The 27,618-nt window shown below is 40.0% G+C and overlaps 1 protein-coding gene across 1 annotated transcript in view; it reads left to right on the top strand.

Moving 5' to 3' along the window:
* The window catches only part of CEP128 (centrosomal protein 128), a 447,165-nt gene that overhangs the window by 56,948 nt on the left and 362,599 nt on the right, over positions 1-27,618 (top strand). The window contains exons 9-12 of the mRNA XM_084632372.1: positions 13,045-13,131; positions 15,269-15,343; positions 18,561-18,693; positions 21,562-21,722. Coding sequence (XP_084488498.1) covers positions 13,045-13,131; positions 15,269-15,343; positions 18,561-18,693; positions 21,562-21,722 — 456 coding nt within the window. The remainder of the gene's footprint in view (positions 1-13,044; positions 13,132-15,268; positions 15,344-18,560; positions 18,694-21,561; positions 21,723-27,618) is intronic.

The raw sequence follows: 27,618 nt of genomic DNA, 5'->3' as shown, positions 1-27,618 counted from the left end.
CTGGAACCCCTGGGGGTTCCCCCAGAACTGGGGCCTGCTTCCCACCGCTCCTACTCGGTGGCCTCGGAGAGATGGGTTACTGATCTTTCCTGCTCGGCACCAGATCTAGACTCCAGTACTGGCCCCGGTACTGAAATCCAGGAGATGCCGCCAGTGGACATAGCTGAGGAAGAGGAAGGAGCCCCTCCTGTGGTGCAAGCAGCCTCCTCCTCCTCCCCAGATGAGGCTGTTGCAGGTCCCAGTAGCCTACTTCCCCAGGATGGCTTCAGGGCCCTTCAGGACCTTCTGAAGTGGATCACTTGAAACCTGGGTTTGGAGATAGAAGAGCTCAGTGACATCGCACAGCTTCATTGATGTCCCGATTGCAGCAGCTCCATCCAGAGTGGCCCTGCCCATCAATGAGGCGGTGATGGGACCAGTCAAGGCCCTATGGAAAACTCCTCCTTCTCTGGTTTTCACTTCAAAGAGGCAGAGAAAAAGTATTATGTTCCAGCAAGTGGATCTAATTACCTGTACTTGCACCCTCCCCCGGGGTCCCTGAGGGTGTCTGCAGCTAACAAAGGGGCCAGGCAGGGCCAGTCGAGTGCTACCCTGAAACAAAAAGACACTAAGAAACTGGATCTTTTCAGAAGAAAGGTTTATTCCATGTGTAGCCTACAACTGCATATGCCAATCAGTAAGCTTTACTGGGGAGATACCATTTTAATCTATGGGCCTCCCTCAATAAGTTCAAAGACTTTCTGCCTCAAGAGTCAAAACAGGAGTTTGCAGGTAAGAACAGGCCGGGACCTCTCCTTAGGCGGTTCTGGATGCTGCTGATTTGGTGGCTAAGATAATGGCCTCTGTGGTCACCATGAGGCGCTCTTCCTGGTTCCAGTCCTCCAGCCATCCCCACAATTCAGGACCTCCCATTTGAAGGCTCCTCCCTTTTCTCGGAGCAGACGAGACTTCATGTACTGAAGGACTCAAGGGCCACCCTTTGATCCTTAGGCTTGTACGCTCTGTCTGCCTCCAGAAAAACTTCAGCTCGCAGCAGCCTCCTGGGTTCTCTGGATCTCCAAAACAGGAGCCCTACAAAAGAAAAGGCAGAGGTTATAAATGGCTTCAACCACTCCTGCCTACCTCAGGCTCCCAGTCAGGGCCTCAGAGATACTTTTGTAGCAGGCCTTTTGAAGGTGCGTGTGAGGGTGCTGTACCAGTTGCCGCTTCAGATCTGCCCCCCGCTTTCATTTTTGGAGAGTCTGTCTCTCTTTGACCCTGCTTGGGCATCCATAACATCGGAATGATGGTTCCTGAGTACAGTGACAGTCGGATATATCCTTCAGTTTTTATCCACCACTCCCTGCCACTTTCCACCCCCCATCTTGGACCTGTATCACCTCAATGGATATCTCAAGAAACTGAGGTTCTGCATGGGCTCCCTGGCTTCTATCATTCCCTCCCTGGACCCAGAAAACTGGTATACTGCCCTTGACTTAAAGAAAACATGCTTTCACATTTCTATCTCCTGTGGCCACAAAATTTCTTAGTTTGTAGTGTGTCATTGCCACTACCAATTCCCTTCCCATCAGCCTATTGGCTCAATCCTTTACCCTGTGTCAGGAGGCCATTGGTCTATGAGACTTGTGTGTGAAACACTCCATTCATCTTGAGGTGTCTCATCTCCCAAGAGCTTGGAATGTATTAGTGATCATTTCAGCTGGTCCTTCTCCTCTCACCACAAGTGGTGTCTTCACCCAGAGTTCATCAGTGTCATCTTCCAAAAGTCGGGGTCTTCCCAGGTGGACCTGTTTGCCACCAGTTCTGTTTTCTGTGCAGTCTCCCTCTCTGACACCTTCCTGCTCTTGTGGGCAGATTGTCTACTATATGCCTTTCTCCCAATCCCCTTGGTTCACAGGGTTCTTCTGAAAATCAAATGGGACAAGCCAAGAATCTTCCTAATAGCCCCAGAGTAGCCATGCTGGCATTGATTTGGCATGCTTCTGGACCTCTTGGTGGCAGTGCCACTCTCACTCCTACTCCACCTAGACTTGATTTCACAAGACCATGACCGCTTACTTCACCTGAACCTTGCGTCCCTGCACTTGACTGCACGGATGCTTCGTGGCTGAACCCTGAAGAATAGGCCTGCTTGGAACAAGTTCAACATGTCTTGCTAGTTAGTAGTAGCCTTCCACCAGGGCTACCTACTTGGCCAAGTGTAAACGTTTCACTTGTTGGGCCTCCAAACGGGATCTCTCTCCATCTCGATCTTCTCTTCAGTTGATCTTGGATTATTTGCTCCACCTAAAGCAGCAAGGTCTAGCACACTCGTCTATTAAGGTCCATTTGGCAGCCATCTCAGCCTTCCACCCTGCAGTAAATGGCATATCGATGTTCTCTCACAAAATGATAGTCTGGTTTCTCCAGGGGATTGGAAAGACTCTGTCCTCAAGTTTGCAAACCACCCCTCTCCATGGGACTTAAACCTGGTCCTGTCAAGGCTTACTTGAGCAGTTACCATTGTGCTCACTACTACTTCTCTCCTGCAAGGTTGCCTTCCTGGTAGCGATTACCTCAGCCAGAAGGGTCTCTGAGATCAGGGCCTTACGTCAGAACCAGCTTATCCGGTGTTCTTCAAGGACAAGGGCCAACTGAGCCCTTCCTGCCAAAGGTGGTGTCACAATTCCATAACAACCAAGTCATCTTTCAGCCTGTCTTCTTCTCAAAACCTCAAAAAAGCTCTGAGGAACAACTGCTTCATATGTTGGATGTTAGGCAAGCTCTCACCTTTTATATTGAGAAGACTAAGCCCTTCCACAAATCCACACAACTCTTTTGTAGCTATAGCAGAAAGGATGAGAGAGATACCTGTGTCAACCCAAAGAATCTCATCCTGGATAACCGCCTATATTTGGGCTTGCTACGAGCAGGCAAGCATCCCGCCTCTGGCCATCGTGACCACTCATTCCACAAGAGCCCAGGCATCATCATCAGTGTTTCTTGTGCAGATACCCATCCAGGACATCTGCAGAGCCACAGCCTGGTCGTCTGTTCATACCTTCGTATCCCACTACACCATTACCCAACAGGCCCAAGACGATGCCAGTTTTGGGAGAGCAGTGTTGCAGTCAGCACATCCATGAAGTGCAAGCCCAGCTCCTGGGGTATTGATTGTGGATCACTTAGGATGGACTGGACATGAGCAAGCACTTGAAGGAAAAAATGGTTACTAACCTTTTCTTACTATTCTTTGAGATATCTTGCTCACATTCATTCCATGACCCACTCTCTTACCCCTCTGTCAGAGTTTCTGGCAAAAAGGAACTGAGAAGATGTGGGTTTGACAGTGCCCCTTATACCGGTGCATACACATGCAGCTCCAGAGGGTGCTAGAGCCAGCCCAATGGATACTACTAAGGGAAAAATCTCTGGCAGCAGTGCATTCAGCGTACACACACCTGGCATGGAATGGACATGAGCAACACATCTTGAAGCACAATCGTTTCAAAAGGGTAGTAACCATTTTTTGCTACCTATTCTAGCCCAGGCTAGAGATAGAGGCATGTTTTTATACCACAAAGCCAGGAGTACAGTTTTGGGGCAATGGTCAGAGTCTTCTCTGTTCTTCTAATAAGTGCAGTGGCGTAGGAGGCACAATGGCATATTCATTTGGTAGCAACTTGCATGGTTGATTTTCTTCAGTCCCTTGTAAATAATTGTAATACTCTTTTGGTTATTCCAGACATTTCTTTTTTTCTCACCTAGCTTTAAATTTATGTAAATATTCTGAGTTATAACAGAGTATTTTATTTGGCCCAAATGATAAATGGTTTACCTACTCATTGTGATAATCTCTTCTCAAATTGGGTTCCGATAGATGATTTATAAGAACTTTCTAAACTAATTCCACCAACTCTGCCTCAAGGAATTCTTTCACAAGAAAAATGTCACCAACCACAACTATCACATCTCCACCAACAGTTATATAAGAAAAAAGAATCATCTGCCTGGACATCTCCAGTGGACAAAACCACACATTGGATCATTACATCGGTTGCGTCAGCGCAAAAAAAAAAAAAAAAAAGATTGTGAAATCCTCAACCAACATTACATTCACCACAATCTCTGCACCACCAAAAAGATTTCTATTCAGCCCCTGAAATTCAGCCACCAGGTAGTGATTGAAGCAACAGACAATACAGACACCATCATAGTCCTCAAAATTCATCCATCTCCTTGTCACCCACCACAACTTTACATTTTACAACAAATATTGTCCAAACCATGGGAAGAGCCGTGGATATTAGGATGGCTCCCCAGTATGACACTCTCTTCATGCCACCTCAAGGAAGAACTTCTGGAAAAATGCACACAAAACCAGCAATATACAGGAGGCACATCAATGATATTTTCTTCTTCTGGACAGATGACATAAACTACCTCAGAGATTTCCACCACTATATCAACAACCACTGCCTATCCATCAGATTCTTTCTAGAACACTCTTATACCAGCATCAACTGGACACCATGATCAGCTTCAACAATGGAACCTACAAATGACTATACAAAAGAAACCCATGTATTACCTTCAGAGATCCAGTAATCAGCCCAGCCACACTAATAAATCTGTTATCTACAGCCAGGCACTCAGATACCATAGAATTTGCTAAGTAGAGAAAGTCTGGGATACATACCTAACCACACTTAAAACTTCCTTCACTAAACAAGGACTCACCATCAGAAAAGTAAATTGCATCATGGAATGGGCCACCCAAATAACTGGAAGAATCTGCTTCAATAGAGGGGGAAAAGAATCCCTAGTGATTGTACACCACTAGTTGTCACCTACCACCCCACACTAGAACCCGTATGAGGTATCCTCAAACAATTACAACTCATGCTTGATGAAGACCACAACCTTAAAAAAATCTTTCCCAAACCCCTCTTCTGGCTTCAAGCAACCCCCACAACCTCACCATCAGAAGCAAGCTCTCCACAGATAAGAGCACACCAACTCAAAGTGATACCAGCTCTTGCCATAACAACAGACGCAAAATCTTCAGTCATATCTCCATTGCTATGATGATCCATACTCACCCTCCCCCCAAAAATACACCTTTTAAGATCCATGGGTCCTACACATGCCTATCACAACGTATGGTGTAACTCATCCAGTGCATCAGATGCCCCAACAACTGTTATGAGACTAAACTGAGACACAAGGCCATCCTTAGGCATATGCAGCATACGCAGCTGCGTAGGGCACCCGAAAATTTGGGGCACCCTGGGTCTTAGTGTCCACCCACCCGCCTCTTCCTATCCTTGTTCTGACCCTTCCTGCAATCTTCAAACACAGCTGGCTGCTGCAGCCTGGTGAGGCTTCCTCCAGAGGGGATCTAGTTCTTAAAAATAAAAAAGCCTTCCTGCCTGCAGACCTATTAGCACAACATTGAAACTGTTAAAGAGCCATTCAAGTGATAATGAAGCCATTTAACAGGCATTTGCTAACAGTCAGGTATATACTGTCAGTTTCTGAATTTACTGACCAAAACAGTTGTGCATTACTGTAATATTTACTCAGAATATGTTAGTCTACAGGACCTTACTTTAAATTTTGTTTTAAAAATATTTCATTAGTGTGTTGCTGAAGATTATAAAATCACATCTTTAAAAAATCTTTGTATAGCTTTTTAGATGAACAATCTGAGTATTCATCTTTAGCCTTAAATGCTTGGATCTTGAGACATATAGTTTGTTTTTAAAAATAAATCCTTCAAAATAAACAGAAATAAACCTAATTGCATCTTTCTAAACATTCCAAATAAGTTCCAAATAAGTAGTTCTAGGTATGATCTGATGATTTATGATCATACCTGACTTAAAGCTTCTCATAGCATAACTGCCCCCTATTCCCCTCTTTCCCAGAGAACACAACAGACACAAAAGGGAAGATTTTTTTCCCCCCATTTTAAAAAGTTCTAGCCTTCCCATTGGCTCTTTTGGTCAGGTGCCCACTCCCTTTACCTGGGGACTTTTTTACCCCTTTACAGGTAAAGCAAGCAGAGAACAGCCACCAACAAGGACTTTATAGCTAACTGGTTTCAGAGCAGCAGCTGTGTTAGTCTGTATTCGCAAAAAGAAAAGGAGTACTTGTGGCACCTTAGAGACTAACCAATTTATTGGAGCATAAGCTTTCATGAGCTACAGCTCACTTCATCGGATGCATTCAGAGCTGTAGCTCACGAAAGATTATGCTCAAATACATTTGTTAGTCTCTAAGGTGCCACAATAATCCTTTTCTTATAGCTAACTGGCGGCTAGGTGCCCATAAAAGGGGGCTACGCCCCTTCATTTATCACAGTATGTTTTGGTAAATTGAGATGGCATATTGATTTCTAGGTTGTCTTCTGTGGATTAAGGTGCACTGCTGACGTAAAGACACATACTATCCACTCTCTAACCCCAGATCAGTGTTCCTGGCATTAGCAGTGTTGGGAGCCCTAGTGTAGACTTACTGTGAGCAGACATGTTTTCAGCAGACTACTGATAATTGATACAGTGTTGACAGGCATCAGGCTGCATACACCAACTTCTAATGTTGCTAACACAGATGAAGCTGATTTGGGGTTAGTGATGGTAGGCGGTAAGCAGACAAATATTCAAAATGCACAGTAATGGATATAACTAAAAAGGAGGGATTTCCCCCCTTGAATTAGTCAGAAAAGGGTCAAATTTTGAAGATTACCTTAAAAAGATTTTAAAATGTTGGGCCTTTGTTCTTTATACTATATAAAGATGATGTCAGAGCTTTTCTTTTTTAACCTTTTTTTTTTTTTGGAAACCTTAATACCAGGAATGTCAGCTCTGTTCTTCCCTAGTTTTGCTGGAGAACCTCTTTGGGGCAAGGTGGGAAGAGGGGAGTCATAGAGCATGTGTGTAGTGAACTTCTGCACTTTCAGTTGAAAGGCTTGGGATGTTGAACCTTTAACAAAGGTATTTGTCCAGTGATTCATTAGTCAGTGGAATTGATGTTAATACTCACACAGTTTTACAGTAGCTGATTAAACTTCAATTTCAGTCCTTTGATTCTTGTTATGGCATAATTTCCTCAGTTTTCCAGTCATCATAACTTTATTCCAGCATCTGAATTTTTAATATATATTTTTTAAAACAGGAAAATACACCAATCTATTTTGATTAAAAACCAAAAACATAACTTCCAAGATTTTGTATATATCATTTGGAGGAAAGGGGGAAGGGGTTTAACACAATCCCAGTTTTTTCCCTCTCTTTCAAGTTACCTTTTTAAAGTCAAAATGTAAAAGGAAAAGTTTTAAGAATGAAAACCAGGCTCAATTGAAGTCCATTGTAATTTTTCCATTGGCTTGGATGAGGCCAGGATTTCACACCAAAGGTATAGTGAGGAAAATAGCGTTTCAGGCGATTGGCTGCAGTCCACAATAATCAGAGTGGGTGGGTCCCAAAAGCTAAACAAATATTTATGGATCAGGAGAGATTCCTTAAATTGGGAAATAATAGTGTGGCCCAAGAAGAACTAAAACAGGGTTGGAAGGGTTGTTTACTGCCGGAAGGGCTCTCCGCTCTTGGAAGCGGCTGGGAAATGGATGTTTTGTACTGGAAGGGCTGTCTGTTCCTGGAATCTGTGGTGGATTCAGTAAAGATAGTTGGGAAGATGACAGATGTATGAAATCTAATAGAACCCTGGATGTTGGAAGAGTATAATGGGGAGTTATTTTGGAGCTCTAATAAGCCAGCTAGCTTGGTGACAATGCAGGGTGAAGAAACACTGGTTTACAGCAAAGGAGCAAACAATTATTGATTTAAGACTTGATTCAGAGCAAGTCATATCAGTATAGTTAATTGATCTACCGAGCAGAGTCCCCAGGCAATATGTAGGGTGGGAGGGTGGGTGACATCAGTGGGGTTGCAGAGGATGGAATTTGGATATGAATATGTGTGGCAAAATGTGTGCACTAGTGTAAATAGTATCTATGATGTATACTGACATGCATGCTTGTTTTACTGTGATTCTGATCTCATACCATAGGCTCAGAGTTAAAGGTAGGAAAGATCTATTCGATAACTGAGTGTGTTCTCTTGAAGGACAGATATAGTCCCCTGATAGTCCCTATTTCCTCACAAAATTAAAAAGACATCACAACCACCATTTCAGGCACCTGCAGTCTTGTAAAACACTTTCCCTAAATTTTCAAAAGTGATAAAAGAATTTTGAGTACACAATTTGACATACCTTAGAGATCTGATTTCCTCCCCCTGCCCTGAGGTGGGTGCTCATCAGTTTCTGAAAATCAAGTCTCCTTAAGATATTTCAAGTTGGAGATTCAAAAATCAAGACACCCAAAATCAGTAATCACTTCTGAAAATTTAGGCCATGCATGTTTACACACAGATGTTTCTAACATGGTTCATTTTGGACAAGAAATACAGGTGTTGCAGCCAGTCCTTTCAGTTCAGTCTCAACCCTCCTGTAACCGCACTGATGTCTGCTCACTGAGAATCTTCGCTATTCCTCTGTACACACAACAGGCCTTAGAACAGCCCGGTCTATGCCTGGGTATCAGTGAGAGTTTTACTAGAAAAAGATAATGGGTTTGGGTGTGCAAATAAGTTACATATAAAATATAACATTTACGTGGAGATAGCTGTATGATAAACCGCACTTATTATACACCTGACTGCACATAGTCCACTATTTCATCTCCTCAAGCACTACAATAATTCTACATCAAACCTGAGTTTCAAACAGCTGCCATCTTTTTTTAATCAACCTGTGATAAAAATGTTTCCTTCTTTCTCCAAATATAGACTTTCTCCCCTTTGCCTTTCTAAGACAGCCAATATTCAGTTTTTCACTAGCGACAGGTTTAATATTTGATATCTTGTGATCATGCAGGATTAGGAATGGGAGCCTTACGCCATTGGAAAAGTGAGTCTCAGTTTGAACATTTTTTTGGATGAAAGGTGTTTTATATATTTATAAATTATTACAGTATACTTCTCATTGGTATACAACCAGTCAGGACTTTAAAATACCATTTATCTGGGATCATAATTTTAGTACTGCTGATATAGTACATGTGTACTGGCAAATTAATTTGCATTATTTTAGAGGGAAGAGAACTTTATACAAAGGGAAAGTCAATAAAGATAAATGTTGGATGATTATGAAAATAGAATAAGTGACAGTTGTGGGGACACAACAAAATGCTACATAGGTAATTAAGCAAAACTGTATTAAGTAATTGAGACATTATAGGGGCAGAATGAAGTTTACATATTCAGCTTTAGCTGAGACATTTCTTAACATTTGAATACTTACATTGCATTAACTTAGCCTTTTGTCTTCAAAGTCTATGTGCAGATACATCATTATGGCAGCATTTGAAACAGTTATCTGAAAGTGGTCGATCTGGAAATTAATTTTTTAAAATTGTAATTTAAAACAAAATTAGAAGAAAAGTATTTTTAGAGAATATGTAAATGTGAGATTTCAGATTCATCAACCTTATGTTTACATTAGTGTAATATTCAACAATTTGAGTTGTTTATAATGGAAATATGCAAATTTAGAGAAAAACTGTCATTAAATATTTAAATATGCCCCAGGGGCCTTGCATTAAGGCTCTAAGCTGTTGCTGTAATTTAAAGGATTTTAAAGACAACATGCATATCAGATCAGGGCACACATTGCTTTATATCTTAACCACTTTAAAGTAAAAACAAACTCTAAAGGGAAAAATAATACATAAACTCCTATTTTGCTTTTGCTTTGTTTTGTACTTACTATGAGTTTGTGGGATCAGTATGCAAATAAATAGTATCATATAAATGAGTGTTATCCATATAAGCTGCATTTTTATGAAATGCCTTGAATTGCACAATATCTAAGGCTTTACAGTAGCATAATTTTCAGGATCCTAGTTCTCTTGTAGATCAGTCAATTATATTTTTCTATCAGTTTTAGTATCTGATGTCTTATGCTTAACTATCTGTCCCACCTTGTATTTAGCTATGACACTCTGATTACTTTTTCCAGACCTGAAGAAGAGCTCTGTGCAGCTTGAAAGCTTATCTCTTCCATTAATGAAAGTTAGTCCATGAAAAGATATTACCTCACCCACTTTGTCTCCAATATACTGGGACACCACAGCTACAATAACACTGCAAACAACATATCTAGTTTCTTGTCATTTTACTTTCAGAGGAAATGGAGAGGAGGAAGTTTTGGACTATAACCAATGGGTAGACTGAGTTCAATGACACACACAACCATATTTTGAATGTTCTAGGAAAAACAGTTGTCCCTTTTTATAGTGAAACTCCCCACAGGAAAACTTAAGTTTCTCTTTTAGAAACAAACCAAACATACACATATGCGCGCGCACACACATACTTGTCTCTGAAAAGGCAAGAGTTTGCCCTTAAAACTTTTCAGTTTTCTGCAATGAAAATTAGGGAGTTGTTGGTAGTGTTCCGAGTAGCCTCTGGGGAGGGAGTTGCAACCTCTGCTCCTCTCTCATGTTGACTTCTCCATTAACATAGCTTTTAGTATTTAATTTTTATTTTTAAAAAATACAAAAAACATACCCACAGTTCAGTGATTGAACATTAAAATGAACACAGCGATGCAAGATTCAGAATGCACTTGAAACATGATCAGGAAACAAACCCTTTATGTACAATAGAAAATAAAGACTGTTTCTTTAAAACTTTTGTAATAATTGATACTATTTCTAATAATACTTTACACTTATATTGTATCTTTTCCCTAGGATGGATTTTTAATACCTTCTGAATCTCACAGTGTGTAATTTAACCTTTGCTTTTTGAAAATATAAAATGCAAAAGCTATATTGTTGCAATGTTATATTTGACCAAACTCTGTAAATATAAATAAATCCATATGTTACAGGGTATGCTTCCCCTCTAGTGACCCCGGCTTGCCTAGGGTGGGGAGGAGCCTTGCAGGTACTCCCTTCCTCTCTCCCTCCGTTTCCCTTCTTTCAGGGCTCCTTAAGAGCTCCACTGAGGTTCAACAAGAATTCCCCTGCTGGGATTCTACTTTATTAAATACAAATAAACTTAAAATAAAGTCTCTGTCCTAGGACTCAGGGATTGCACAGCCCTCCTCCTCAGGCTTGTGATTCTCTGGGAGCTCCTCTCTAGTAGGAGAGCTACTCTCTCTGTGAACACTTCCCTGTGGGGGGAGGGATAGCTCAGTGGTTTGAGCATTGCCCTTCTAAACGCAGGGTTGTGAGTTCAATCCTTGAGGGGATCATTTAGGGATCTGGGGCAAAAAAAAATTGGGGATTGTGCCTGCTTTGAGCCGGGGGTTGGACTAGATGATCTTCTGAGGTCCCTTCCAACTCTGATAGTCTGAGTCCATAGCTGAGCCTGATGGTCATTTTCAGGCTGAGGTGCTTGTTATTCAGTTAGATACCTAGATAGGCTTGTTCCCCTTAAATTAACTTGTCATGGGTAACCTCTGCTGGGACTCACCTTTAAAGGAGCCATCGACCCTGTGACACCATAGTTGTAGATACTGAAGCTATAATAATTATGTCTTGCTGTGTGTGCACTCATGCATGTCTGTATTTGTGTGTGTAACAGCATATACAGTCTGAAGTAATGCACATTCACAAGGGAGTTGGGTTATAACTGCTGTGGAAACCTTAGCTTTGAACACCTAACTCTTGTGTGGATTTGAACTCTTAAGTAGATTGCATGAACATATTTTTTGAATTGATATACTGCTCAGTATTTGTCAACACTGATCCGGTCACCATTGTACCTAAGTATCTTTTTAATTTAAATACAACAAACTTAGTCTCCTTTTCTCAGCCAGTAAAATAAATAGCTTGATTAACTCTCAGAATTGTTTTTATTTGTCATTGTGTGAATGGGCTTTTTTGTGTGAATGAAGAACTTTTTGAGGGAAAACTAAGTTGAAGAAATGAACTCTTAAAGTGGTAAAGTGTGTGATAATTCTTCTATCTTGTTGGAACGAGTTTCATAGTCTAGATCCAGCTGCTGTGAAAATTTTCTTTCCACACGCTCAAGCGTTCTACTGGTGGTCATCAGTTTCATTGTTCTGGTTGTACACAGCTATTGTAGGAGTTCATGGTCACCTTAGAAAGGCTTTGAATATGAAGATAGAGACCTTGAAATGACCTTTTCATTAGTTCCACAATGAATTCAGAAAGCAGATGTTTGTGGTAAACTGTTACTAAGCAGAATAGCTACTGTATCTTTGGATTTTGTAGGAGGTAGAGCTTTAGATTGGGTGTCTTCATTCCAAGGTACAAGTTGAAATTATCAACCTTTGAAGTAATGAATATGTGGAACATTGTGGCTGGGTCTGTATTTGATAGAATAAAATGCAGGCATCTGCCCAGTTACAGATAGAATTGGGTATCTTGCCATGATTCAGGTTCAGCTTTGGTATCTAATAATGACAGGTTTCAGAGTAACAGCCGTGTTAGTCTGTATTCGCAAAAAGAAAAAGAGACTTGTGGCACCTTAGAGACTAACCAATTTATTAGAGCATAAGCTTTCGTATCTAATAATGTTTTCCTTAGTACTGGTCATAATTAATGCAGGTACATAGTTCTTGCTACTATCAGCATATTTTGGTGGGGTAGTAGATTTTCCATGTCAAAGAAAATCTTAATATTTGCAGGAGAACCGTGCTTCTATTCTTTTTCCATGCACGAAAGGCCAGGGTCAAACTTTGGAGTCTGGAAGTTTATAGATTAGAAGAATGCCAAGGTTAATCTGGTCTCTGCACTCATAAATATTTGGCACAGCTGTGTGAGAGAGAGAGGAAAAAATAAATCTCTCCCAGCAAGAGAGATTATATTGTTTTTGTTTAGAAATATTAAGCATAGACAAAATACTTACAACATATTTTTTTTCTTAATACATGTACCAGGTGATATTTTATTTGATATTTCAGCAGATTTTATAAATGAGGATTCGGTAACTCTGCTGTAATTTCACAATATTTTCCCCCTCTAAGGCTTTAAGGAAACGAGATGCTAAAGCTGATGAAATGGAAGGACTAATGCAAAATAAACTTTTGAAATCTGAAAATGAAAAGAGCAAAGTAAGAATTTAATTTTCTGTTTTTTAATTATTTTTTTAAAAACAGTTTGTAATCTTTTTCTGTTTTGATGGTTTCCAACTGCTTGTGGTCTAGAACAATGTTTCTCAACTCATTTGTTACCAGGGACTGGCTTGCTGCCTTCCTAACCTATGTCAGGGAGATCTCAGGGACCGGTGCCGGTTCACAGACTGTCATTGAAAAACACTGGTCTAGAATGTCCAGTTTCTTATGTTTTGTTTAAGGCCACGTCTTGTAAGAGGAATTAACAGCGTGAAACCCTGTGTTTTTAGTTTTTAAAATGGCAAGGTACTTTTTAGCACCATACACTGCAAACAGCCAAAACTGAACTCCTTATCTTCCCTACAAAGCCCTCACTTCTACCCTTTTTTGTCATTGTTGACAAAACCAGTAACCTCCCAGTCAGTCAAGGCTGTAGCTTAGGGATTACTTTGACACTTCCCTTCACCTTGCCCCACACAGCTAAACCATGTGGAAAGTTATTGGCTTCCTACTTCACGGCATCTCTAAGATCTAACATATTCTTTACATCCTTGCAGCTCACTCTCTCATCTGGATTTTTTCCCATTTTAATTATTATAATCTCCTCTTCCTGGCCTCTCTGACGCCCATATAACTCTCCTATAGTCCATAGAAATGCTGTTCTAAGATTAGCTTCCTTGCTAGTAGTTTTGACCATGCCGCCCCTTTTTGTATCTCTCCACTGGCTACCCTTTCTCTACTGCATAAAGTTCAGATTTGTTGTCAATGCCTTCAAAGTTTTTGCTCTTCCCTGCTATATCCACGCATTTATTGTTTCACATTCTCCTACCTACTCTGCTCTGCCATTGATACCAGGCTTGTTGCCTATTTATCAGCTTCTCTGATTAACCTTTCTGTGCCACCCTCCCTGCTGCCATTTATGCAAATACAGTGTTCTCTATCCAAAAATAACTTTGTCCCCAGAGAGGGTCTCAATAGAGTAGTTGCAGGGATGAATTAACTGAACCATACACAGACGATTAAATGCATTAATACTGATGGAAATTGAACATCCATTTGATAATGATTTCTGGTAGTGCCCATAAAGCGCTGGCTTCCACTTCCTATCATCCTATTTACAGTAGATATTTTAATTGCATAGAAGTCTGGACACTTAAATTTAAATTTTCAGGCTATTATTTTTTTTTCTCTTCTGTATTTGAAACATTAGGAGCAGAATTACAAGAGTAATTTAAACCCAGGTTTCCCTCAGAACCCTGCAGAGCACTGTCAGTAGGCCATCAGGCGAAGCATCAACTAGATTCAGTCTTTAAAGTTTTTACAAGTGAAGCATGCAGCAACAAGAATTTTCATTTTTAAAAGTCATTTTCAGATCATATCACACTATCAGTCTATTACCTTTCAGTCTAAAATGTTACACATTTCTTCTTGGCCCTGGAGCAATACTTTTTTTTAAAGCTTGACTAAAAACAATTCAGCGTTCTCTTGTTATCTACCGGATAGTATGGAATTGCACAGTCAAGGTAACAAAACAGTTTAATGACAACATGAGGAGAAAAAAATGGAACCCATCCTCCCAAGCCTGGCCTTTCTTTAAAAATGAGTATCATATTATCTTGGACCAAGTTCCATAGTTATTGTGTGGTATGGCTGAAAGGCAGAACTGAAGTGGTTTGAGTGCCTTACCTGTGTATTTTCATACTTTAACATGTTTGGATGTCTTTTAAACAATCTTTTATTTTGAATTTCCTGAATTTTTAATGCTTATTTTTTTGGACAATTGCATCATCTTTGTAAGGCAATTTACCCTAAATTAGCGATATGTGCTCTGAGTTTTAACTTCCATTTTAATGCTGTTTTGGTTTGGGAATGCATATGCCATTTTGTAGCCACTGGTGGTAGTACAGAGGTAAATGATTATATGATGCATGATAAATTTATAAATTTATTTTAATAATTGTAGATATGTTTGTAGCATCTTATATTACAGTTTGCTTTACATGTTCAGGGTTAGAGGTATAAGAAATTATTTTTATTTTATTTTTTAAATATAAGTTGTTAGTTTTAAATAGTTAAAATATTTTAGTACCAGGATGAATGCATAACTTTGTTTCTTCATCCTTAATCAAATTATAAGCTTGAGCAGGAGTTGAAGCGGTCCCAGAGGAAGTTAGATCAGTCAGAAGGCAGTCGAGAAGCTCTTCTGCATCAGGTAACAACTTTCATGCCATGAAAATCCTCCTCCTTTCATATTAAGCTAGGCTCAAGCCTGTCTCTTTAATCTTGCTGTCAGTTACTCTAATAACAACATTTTGTTTGGGAGAGCAAGGAAGGAAATGTACAAAGCAATGCCTACTAGACTGATCTACATAAGATCATATAAAAATGGGAGCTTCTCAGCATTAAAAATAGTCACTAAAGCCATTCCTTCAATGGCATTGTGTCATGTTGATATCTACCAAAGCTCCTTCAGATGTGTGCTGTAAAAATAGACTGGATCAAGAAGACAAACTGTTCCCGAGAGCTTCATTTGTTGCAGACATCCAGCTGGGGGATGAAGAAATATATATAATACATAATGTAGGCATTTGCATTTGTAAGTGTCTCTAAATGCATTAGTGTCTCAAACACACTTTTGTGTGTGTGTACTTTTTATCCTCCAACTTTTCAAATTAGTTGACTTTACATTGGATAAACACATGCACTGTTCTAGCTGCATTTCATAGTGTGTTTTTGCATATTGTGTATTTGTAACTGTTCTGTGATATGTGGTACATAGTATTGTTGATAGTCAGTGACTCCAGACATCCAGAGTGGTATAGAAACACTTGCTACAATAGAAATATAGTAAAAGTACTATGCAAACTGTCTATATTTGGGCCTGAACAAGGCACACTGAAACTGTTGAATCTGAAAGACCCGGGAATCCAGTATAACATCAGAAACAACGAGGAGTCCGGTGGCGCCTTAAAGACTAACAGATTTATTTGGGCATAAGCTTTCGTGTCCTCACCCAGAACCATTTCAGATTTGGGGACAATTTATACCTTCAAGTCAGCGGTACTGCTATGGGTACCTGCGCGGCCACACAGTATGCCAACATTTTTATGGCTGACTTAGAACAACGCTTCCTCAGCTCTCATCCCCAAGCGCCCCTCCTCTACTGCGCTACATTGATGACATCTACATCATCATATGGACCCACGGGAAGGAGGCCCTTGAAGAGTTCCACCATGATTTCAACAATTTCCACCCCACCATCAACATTAGCCTGGACCAGTCCATACAAGAGATCCACTTTCTGGACACTACAGTTCAAATAAGTGATGGTCACGTAAACACCACCCTATATCAGAAACCTACTGACCACATGCCTCCAGCTTCCATCCAGGACACATCACACAATCCATCCTCTACAGCCAAGCTCTAAGATATGACCGGATTTGCTCCAATCCCTCAGACAAACACCTACAAGATCTCTATCAAGCATTCTTAAAACTACAATACCCACCTGGGGAAGTGAGGAAACAGATTGACAGAGCGAGACAGGTACCCAGAAGTCATCTACTACAGGACCGGCCCAACAAGGAAAATAACAGAACACCACTTGTCATCACGTACAGCCCCTGGCTAAAACCTCTCAAGCGCATCATCAACGATCTACAACCTATACTGGAAAAAGATCCCCCTCTCTCACAGGCCTTGGGAGGCAGGCCAATCCTCACTTACAGACAGACCGCCAACATGAAGCAAATACTCACCGGCAACCATACACCATACCAAAGAAACACTAACCCAGGAACCAAACCCTGTAAGAAATCCTGTTGCCTTCTCTGTCCCCATATCTACTCTAGCGACACCATCATAGGACCCAGCCATACCATTAGGGGCTCATTCACCTGCACTTCTACTAATGTGATATATGTCATCATTTGCCAGCAATGCCCCTCTGCCACGTACATTGATCAAATTGGACAGTCCTCTACCTAAAAGGATAAATGGACACAAATCACACATCAGGAATGGTAACATACAAAAGCCAGTAGGAGAACACTTCAATCTCCCTGGACATTCAATAACAGATTTAAAAGTAGCTATTCTTCAACAAAAAAACTTCAAAAACAGACTTCAAAGAGAAACTGCAGAGCTACAATTCATTTGCAAACTTAACAACATTAATTTGGGCTTGAATAGGGACTGGGAGTGGCTGGCTCACTACAAAAGCAATTTTCCTTCTCTTGGTATTGATACCTCCTTCTCAATTATTTGGAGTGGACCACATCCACCCTGATTGAATTGGCTTTCAACACTGGTTCTTCACTTGTAAGTTAACGCCCTCTCTTCATGTGCCAATATATATTTATGCCTGTATCTGCAATTTTCAATCCATGCATCTGAAGAAGTGGTTTTTTTAACCCACGAAAGCTTATGCGCAAATAAATCTTTTAGTCTTTAAGGTGCCACTGCAATTTTCAATCCATGCATCTGAAGAAGTGGTTTTTTTAACCCACGAAAGCTTATGCGCAAATAAATCTTTTAGTCTTTAAGGTGCCACCAGACTCCTCGTTAGTCTGTATCCACAGAAACAACACAGCTACCCCTCTAATTCTTTATAGCATCAGAAACTCTCCCTATTTACTCAGTGCTTTTTCTCTTTTTTTTTTGGAGAGCTAGAAAAAAAGATGAAATTGGTTGAGGGGGACTTGGGGCTCAGTTCCATTAGCATTCATTGTTTGAATTTGTTAACAGTACAGATTTCTGAGTTGAAAATGCTGTTTTATTTTGAATTCACCCCATTGTGTGTAGGTACCTCAGAAGACGTTATGTCTCATACATGCTGAAATACCTAGGCACAGTGGGGTGGATTAAGAATATTTTTTGCTTTAATTCTGGTTCTGTGCTTGCCTTGTTTTAACATACACATTAATGGTGCTCTATCAAATGTTCTTTGTATTGTTAATATTGTACAGTATTGTTAATATGTGACATACAATATATTCAGAAAGAAAATGAAAGCGAGCTGCAGAATCCTCTTATACTAAAGAAGTATTGATTTGTACATATCACACTTCTGATGACTGCAATCTTTATTTTCCCCCCACCCAGAATCAGATATAGAGATAAAATAAGCCAATTACAGGATGTGAAAATGATTAGAACATGGCTTGGTTTAGATTAAAGCCTTTCCTTGCAACTGGCAATGTAAATGATTTATACTAGCTCACCTAGTATTTTGGTCATCCCTTTCTGACCATATCTAGGAATGAACTTTCGTTTAGTTTATGCTTGCCCTCTCTGAGCACTAAGGGATCTGCTAAAGAATATCAAGACTATATCAAGTCTTTTAATGTTTATGGTGTTTGGTAGAATTGAATTGTTTGCATTTTTGTTTTGTTTTATTAAATGTTTGGTACTTGTCTATTTGTTAGATTGAGGATCTCCATTCCCAATTACTGAGAGCGGAAGCGGACCGCATGGATTTGCAGCATCAAGTTTCACAGGTTGCCCTGCACCGCCAAAGCTGCCATGATGAGCAAGAGGACAACAGGAGAATTAGATCAGGTACAGCCTTTTCCTGTTTTTCGGGACATAAATTTATGACTTTGCAAGAGAATGATCTCTGTCTTTTGAGTTGTAATCTAGATCCTCTGTTGGTTGAACTAATACAGCTAGTTATCATCTTGGCTCAATTAACTTTTGTTCGTATTGGTGTCAGATGTTAGTAGCTAAGTAGTTAAGAGAAACAAAAGTTATGAGAAGACTGAAATACATTATCTTCATACTGGTTATTTTTTTAAAAATCCAAAATGTATAGGATTATTCAGCTGAGCAGCATCAATGGTTTCTTCATTGAAGAGAAATTTTGAACCGTTTTTATAGTATCAAAAGATTTACTGTAAAAATTTTGATAGTATTTTTCTGAAATGTTGGTATTTCTACCTATCATGAGATTAACTCTTGCCACATTGCAGCGCAGTGCAAGATTCACCTGCCTGTGTAGATTTTTCCTTAATTAAGAAGGTTGCTAAACTGCCTGTTAAACCTCCAAATTATCCTTCAGAAATGACAACTTATTCTAGGGAGAAGTAGAGAATATAGTCTCAATCACATTCAGTTAATGCTTGTATTTGTGACACCTTACAAATGTGAAAATAGGTCATGGTATTCAGAATTTAAAAAATACATTTAAAATCTGAAGAGGTAATTGCATAGTAGGCTATAATGTCTCTAAAATATTTTTGGATAAAAAATTACAAATTGATCTGTACTTGAGCTCTCTAAATGCATCTTGACTTGTGTGTTTTTAAAAAAGTCAATATCTTCTGGAATCACTATGGTCTATCATTTATAGTGACACACTTCTGTGTGATTTAGGTGGTATGTAGGCTAGGTTCAATATCCCAATGAATCTTTCATCAGCTTGCTTAAGTCCTACTATCTATTTTTGTAACTTCATATTACAGCTGCTTAATTCCTCTTACATCCAGACAGAGTCTCATGGTCATTAAAATGGAATTGTGATTCCATGTTTTATAAAAATCTTCCCTTCCTCAGAAAACTGAAGACTCTATAGTCCTGTATCAAATACTTTGTTTTTTCAGAAGACGGTGAATTGTTAGCCATTTTTCAACCACCTGATAAGGTGACCATTTTGCTTAAAATTGAACTTATTTGTGACAATAGTATGAGAGCTTTATATTGCACATTTAAAATTCCTTTTCCACCACTTGTTTTGCAATTATAATAAGTATGCTTGTCAAGGTTCCTCCCCCACTCTGAACTCTAGGGTACAGATGTGGGGACCTGCATGAAAAACCTCCTAAGCTTATCTTTACCAGCTTAGGTCAAAACTTCCCCAAGGTACAAAATATTCCACCCGTTGTCCTTGGACTGGCCGCTACCACCACCAAACTAATACTGGTTACTGGGGAAGAGCTGTTTGGACGCGTCCTTCCCCCCAAAATACTTCCCAAAACCTTGCACCCCACTTCCTGGACAAGGTTTGGTAAAAAGCCTCACCAATTTGCCTAGGTGACTACAGACCCAGACCCTTGGAGCTTAAGAACAATGAACAATCCTCCCAACGCTTGTACCCCCCTTTCCTGGGAAATGTTGGATAAAAAGCCTCACCAATTTGCATAGGTGACCACAGACCCAAACCCTTGGATCTGAGAACAATGAAAAAGCATTCAGTTTTTTACAAGAAGACTTTTAATAAAAAATAGAAGTAAATAGAAATAAAGAAATCCCCCCTGTAAAATCAGGATGGTAGATATCTTACAGGGTAGTTAGATTCAAAAACATAGAGAACCCCTCTAGGCAAAACCTTAAGTTACAAAAAGATAGACAGACAGAAATAGTTATTCTATTCAGCACAATTCTTTTCTCAGCCATTTAAAGAAATCATAATCTAACACATACCTAGCTAGATTACTTACTAAAAGTTCTAAGGCTCCATTCCTGGTCTATCCCCGGCAAAGACCCAGCATACAGACCCTTTGTTTCTCTCCCTCCTCCCAGCTTTTGAAAGTATCTTGTCTCCTCATTGGTCATTTTGGTCAGGTGCCAGCGAGGTTACCTTTAGCTTCTTAACCCTTTACAGGTGAGAGGAGCTTTCCCCTGGCCAGGAGGGATTTCAAAGGGGTTTACCCTTCCCTTTATATTTATGACAATGCTATAAAATGTTTCTGTAAAAAATGCAAAGAAAGAAACAAAACCTATCCTGGAGCAATTTTACCAAAAAGAGGAATAGAGCTTTAAGCAAATGTTTCAACAGTAAGTAGTCTGGGGATAGAACAGAGAGTCATGCAAAGGGTTAGGGACTGAGGTTTTCTGAATTTCTATTGAGTTATAAACCGAAGAACCTTGATTGTCAGCTGAGGAACTGCTGATATAATTACTGCAATTTTTAGATAGAAATTTACCTTACAAGTTCTGGATAAGAATGGAAACTTCACATACTTACCTAGATATAGTAAAAAGTGATACATCCTGACAATTTTTTATAAAGTACTCTTCACTAATGGTATAGCATCCAGATCTTGCAACTGTGCCTTAATGTGGTTAAATTTTGGCTCTGTTGAAGTCAGTGGTAAAACTCCCATTTCATCCATGTTTTTTTCACTCCTATATGAAAACTGCCTACAAAGGAGGAAGAGAACATGAAATGGCTTGGCTGCAGTGAATAGAAGGCTAATATTTCTCTAGCTATGAAATCATACTTTTAACTTTTAGTATCTTCCAGTTGTATACTGATAAAATCAATAGCTGTGGGATATTCATATGTTCCCATTAATACCCCATAATTTATATGGGAAGAAGAAAATAGTACTGCAAAGATAGGAATGAGAAATTTAACTTATAGATTTTAGTGCTTTCACTTGGCATATCAATTCTGTTTGTTCACAAATGGCTCACACTATTTCGTAGTTGTTGAAAGGTCTGAGCGGGAGAAGCAAGAGTTGAAGAAACAGATCCTGGAGTTAAGAGCAAAGCTGAATCATAGTGCTGTCATGTCAGAGGTAGAGGAGCTGAAGCAATGCATAGAGCACAAGGACAAGGAGAAAGCACAACTTGCAATGCACATAGAGGTAACCTTTTTCTTTATAAGTGGTTTCCCATGTGTTGTGATTGGTGATGGCCTAGGTTCGGTGGTGATGTAAATCTCCAAAACAAATATTTCCAGTGATACTCGGACCTTAGTGGTTCAGGAGCCATATTAGTGGTCAACGTTACACAAAAGAGTCACAGTAATGTGAATTCATTGTTTCATTTACTATTTTTATGTATATACAGGGCTGGCCCTAGAACAGATGGTGGCCCCCCTCCCCTCCATTTGTTAAACTTTTGAATACCTTATTTTTTATTGCATTTGTAGCCCATTTCACGACTTTGATACATGATTTGCATGCATGATTTATCCCTGTCTCATAAGATGATAAATTTGTACGCTAGGATCTGTAAGTTATGCCCTATGTAAGCAAATAAAAATAATTGTTTATAGAAACTTTTTTTAATTTTAAGAATAACTGAAATATTCTAACATGAAGAAATTGAACTGTGCACCAACATTGGGTGGACCAATATTAAATAGTGTTACAGAAGGTGACAGCCTTAGAATGTTAACCCTATCCTTCAGTTCAAAAAGTTGCTCTTCTCACCTTTTGCCCTCCCAAACTGAAGCACAGCATTAGAGATCCAAAGACTGGCCAATGCCATTTTCAAGCAATAGAATAGCAAACAATGTCAGTTTTTTCATTGGCCATCGTCAATTGAATATGTTTTTATGAGCCTGAGCTTCAAAAAGCTGCGCTCACCTCTTGTGACTATGACCAGCAGCGTGAGCAGAATCCTCAAAGTATCCGCACATTAGGAAAAGTGTTCTCCGGCTCTGCATCATGACAAAATAGGAGAACTTGAAGTGGAGAGTGCTTCCTGTATTGCAAAATGTGATTGCTGTTGTCCAGTTCAACACAGAGGTTTTCATCATTGACATCTGAACATTCTCCATGTGTCGGAGTCTGGTGAAGGTCCGTACAACTGTTCAAGTGTTTTCCTGCTTACTAAGGTCATACAAAATCCTCTAGGTCTTTTCATGGTGCTTCATTTATCCAGACCTTTCTTTGATGGACACTTGAGCAGTGTCAATGAGCAACCAAAAAACCTCCTCCTTGAATTTTTCGTCCAAGCTTCTGTGATAGACGCAGGCCAGTTGGGTACAGCAGAGTAGTAGAAGGCAGATAGTAGAAGGCCACTGGATAAACAGTTTTCTGTTCCCTGACTGACCAGAGCAGGGCTTCTCCAGGCTAGGGTGGACACATGACTCCAGTTAGCCTGCAAAGAATCAGGTGAGGCTGTTAAGCTAATGTGAACACCTGACTCTAATTAAGGCCCCTCTGATACTATAAAAGGGCTCACTCCGGTCAGGCCAAGGAGAGCCAGGGAGCCAGAGGAGAGGAAGTGTGACTGAAGGGCTGGGTAATGAAGACACCCTCAAGCCACTGGAAACGCAAAGTAAGGGTGAAGAAGGCGTTAACAGAGAGAAGCGGGAGAGCGGTAGGGAAGTGGCCCAGGGAAATGTATCAACTCTGGCAGTGAAAGGTCGGCTGCCAACAGTTGCTGCCATTAGGGTTCCTGGGCCGGAACCTAGAGTAGAGGACGGGCCTGGGTTCTCCCCAGCCCACCACTACAGAAACACCTCCTGGGAGGGGAAGACAGGCCCCTGTCAGGACAGGAGGCTAAACTGTTCTGGAATAAGCCTGTAGGGACAACAGAGGCTGTGGGAGTTCTCTCACCAACCTCCTTGCTGGCTTATGATGAAAAAACTGTAACCCTGGCATTAGAGAGAGAAGGGCTACGTGGAGGGTCCAAGTGAGCCTCTGATGCTAGCATAAACCTCCTGGAAGCACAGGACCCACGGGGACAAGGTCGGAGCTCTGCCACACTTCCTATCACCATATCTCTGACCTTGTAACCAAGCTGTTTCCTCTTACGATGAATATGAGTTTTTTTAAAGTCAGGCTCAACTCCTAAGTTTTCTGTCATTTCTTTGGCAGCTGTGATGGCATGTTCAAATCCATTGTCTCTGTAGGCCACAATGAAATCAAGTCAACTTCTAATCAAAGTAGCAGTGGTCGCAATGTCCATCTACTGAGTGTGTAATGCCTTACAACATTGACTTGGAACGGGATATCATGCCAAACCACAATTGAGAGCAGAAATTTGAAGTCAGCGATCTGGTTTACCGGGCTTTGTGTCTCGTGTCAGATTCTGGCCTCTACTCAACTGTGCCAGTTCCATCAGGGCGTCATAAACAACAGTCACATGGTACCTCACTGACCTTATGTTGTCAATGCAGCTCTCTCAGCAGTGGCTTCATGGTCAGATTTACCTTGACCTTATGTTTTCAGTGCAGCTCTCTCTTAGTGGCTTCATAGTCAGGTTTGTGACATTGACTGTGATATCTTCCACCTGATAGTTGATGCTGAAAACAAGACATATATCCTTTGCAGTACTCTGAAGAGAGATACTGAATCTAAAGAAGAGGACGCTGCATCTGACACAACTAGGTTGAAGGAATAGCAGCCACAAGGCATAAAAAAAGCTCTTGGATTCAAGGCAAGCATCCTTGCGTGGACACCACTGTTTCTTCCTTTCATGTTTGTGCCATTGTGGTAGCTTTGGCCATGGAAATCCTGAAGCTTTATTTTTTTCTCGTTCAAAATGTTCATAAACAGTTCTGGTAGGCCTTTTCCAGTAGAGTTGTCCAGACTGGAAACAGATCAAGTGTTCCCTTACTTGGATACACCCATCCTTGTCAACAAATCTTACTGTAAATGACATCTTTTACTGTGACTACTGTCAGGAGTGCAGTCCATTATTACAGTGTAGTACTTTGCTTTGCTGAGCTGCATCAATGTGTTGTTAAGCACTTTCCTTGCCATAAGGTTAATCAATTCATTTTGAATTGTTTTGCTGCAGTAATGGTCCATAGCTTCTTTACAAACTAGTTGACGTAGGTGCTTAACATGATATTGTCATATTTCCCAAGGAGCTCTACAAAACCAAGGAAATGACCTTTATGTTCAGTGAACAATGTATCAGACGAGCCCCAGAAAGCCAAATTATTCTTTGCAAGGAAAAAGGTAATTCAGAACAGATGCTTGAACACGTTCCTCCAATGCTCAGTTTCTACACTGGATAATGTACTGTTTTTCTGCATCTTTGCATTTATTCAGCTTGAGCGTGGACTTGACTCATGTCCATTTGGATTGGGCTGTAAAATGGCCAAGTGACTTTTCATGTTGCTTCAGAGCATCAGCTAAGTTATGCCAGCATTTGTACCCAGAAAGCACAAGCCATAATTTGCATTCTTGTCAAATATTTTACAAGAAAAATAGATCAGTTTGTCGGTTGATTTTGAATAAACTAGCCAATGCCCATTCTGTATCTCACTCTTCTTGAGCACTCTTTTGCAGTGTGACTTTGAGAAGAGTCGCTTCTGCTCATTTACTGGAAACGTCATATTCTCGATTTTGCCTGTCTTGTTCAAAATTGTATGATTAATATTGGCAGAGTTTAGGATCACTGGCCATAAAGCAGGATCTGATGTATCAATTTGTGGTGTGCAGTTTTTCTCATTGTTGTTTCTGTCATCATGTGTGGCTGATTCTTCATCATTTCTCTCCTTTTCATGTAAACCAGATTTTTCTTTGTCATTTCTCTCCTTTTCATGTGAGCCAATTCTTCCCTATCATCACTCTCCTTTATGCCACCAGGACGATGGACGATTCTCCATCACTTTCTTTACATTTCCATTCTTTATCATCAGGAAAATCTGCTAATTCCTTAATAATAGGAATTCCATCATTTACGCTTCACTCCTCAGTTTTTTCTGCACTGGGATGATCGCTACTGCCTAAAGCTGGTCTATGTTGTTCTGTTTCAGATATTTTCCCCTTGCTGCAAACTAGATTGCAACTGAGTTTTTCGTTTCCTACTGAGCTCCTGAAGGCTTCTTTGGGGGAAAACAGACTGTATTAGGGACAGCAAAAGTCTGTTCCACAGTGTTAGAAAGTAATCAAACATTATGTATTGCATATGCCAAAAGAAGTAACAGTATTTCTTTTATATTGTTGCGTAGATAGGGGTTCATTAGATATCTCTGATGTCTCATTAAAAATGTCCTTCATTAGTCACTACTTACATTCTTTAAGTCTTAAAACACAAATACACTTTCACAATTACACAATAAAAAAAGGTTTAGAATATCGAGCGCCTTATATATTCATGAGGGCATGGCTGACAACATTCTAGGAGGTTCAAGGAAAATGTCTGGAAGGTTCCATGAGATTCTACAAAGGTCCAGAACATTTTCGGGGGTTAGTGAAAAATGAATGCATGTACAGAACACATAAAACATTTTACTTCAAATGTTCTATTTTTCCTTTTGTCGCTAACAACAAAAACAGCACCCTGTGCCCGGCATTCCCCAAGCCCGGCACCCCAGGTGGTCGCTGGGGTCATCTGCCCCTAAATCCAGCCGTGTGTGTGTGTGTATTTCTATTATTCTCGCAGCAAAATGACTGACCAAGTATTATTTTATCAGCTACAATTGTTAACATAGTAAAAGCATCCTGATTAGTTAATAAATTAGATTGGTTAATAATTAAATCACAGTGTTTTAATATGTGCTGTAAAAAGCCACAGGATGCACATTGAAGAGGCACTTGCGGCTTGCGAGCCTCAGTCTGAATATCCCTGAAATAGTCACTCTGACCCAACTCTGATATCCATTCTCTAAACCCCTTTGAACAGTGTTTTGACCTTGCAGAGTTTTCACCTGTCTTATTCTCCTTCTTTTGGCAACTGAGTCTGCGCCATTGCCCTTGCTTTCATTATCTGGTTTTCTCCTTCTCTTCCCCCTTTTTTTGCTCCTATGGTTAACACCTATTACAGTGACACATCTTTGTGCAAATATAGATCTGACATTCTCAAAGGCTGCTATCGTTGCTCTGGGGAATGATTCTTGGGCGTGTTTAGAGATCTACTGCTTCTCCCATTTCTCAGACCAAAAGCATCACGCCCAGCTCCATAATATTTTTGACCTAAAACTGGACTCCTGAGGTACCTTGTTATCTGAGATGGTACCTTCTACTACTGCTGTACTTCTGCTGAACTATAACTACAATTAACCTTTTAAGAATTAAAGAGTAGAAATTCAAATTTGTCTTTCAAACCGTAATTCTATGTATGGAAAGTATCAGTGCAATTATTAATCATCTGTATATAGTGTTTTATGTGTGCATGGTTTCTTGCTAAAGAATGAAGACACATTTCAGAGTAGCAGCCGTGTTAGTCTGTATTCGCAAAAAGAAAAGGAGTACTAGTGGCATCTTAGAGACTAACCAATTTATTTATTGTAGCTCACGAAAGCTTATGCTCAAATAAATTGGTTAGTCTCTAAGGTGCCACTAGTACTCCTTTTCTTTTAATGAAGACACAGTCCTTCTGTCAAGGAGTCTACATCTAAGTAGAAATTTGCAATCTATGAATTGAAAGTTTTATATTGATTGATTACTAACTGAAATCTCCATCCTTAGAGGTTTTAAAGGCCCGGCTTGACAAAGCCTGGGCTGGGATGATTTAATTGGTGTTGGTCCTGCTTTGAGCAGAGGATTGGACTAGATGACCTCCTGAGGTCTCTTCCAACCCTAATATTCTATGATTCTATGAAATGTCATGATATCATAAATTTTTAGATCCTGAGATCTGTATTTTTGAACTTACTCCAATTTTGTCACTTCTGGTAAAGTCCCTGAAGGATAAACTGTGTCTGTTATGCCAATCAGGAGAAATAAGGGGTACATTTTAAAAACATTACAAAGGCTTTTAGTAGTCACTTGACATTCATTGACTTAAATGAGAGTCAGTCTTGGGGCTAAAAATCCCTGCAGTGTTTTTTGGAATTTAGAAAAGTATCTTTTA

The sequence above is a fragment of the Lepidochelys olivacea genome (genome assembly GCF_965140295.1).
Source record: "Lepidochelys olivacea isolate rLepOli2 genome assembly, chromosome: 6".
NCBI classification, from domain to species: Eukaryota; Metazoa; Chordata; order Testudines; family Cheloniidae; genus Lepidochelys; species Lepidochelys olivacea.
The sequence above is the reverse complement of the archived record's forward strand: the minus strand, read 5'-3'. Positions and strand labels throughout refer to the sequence as shown.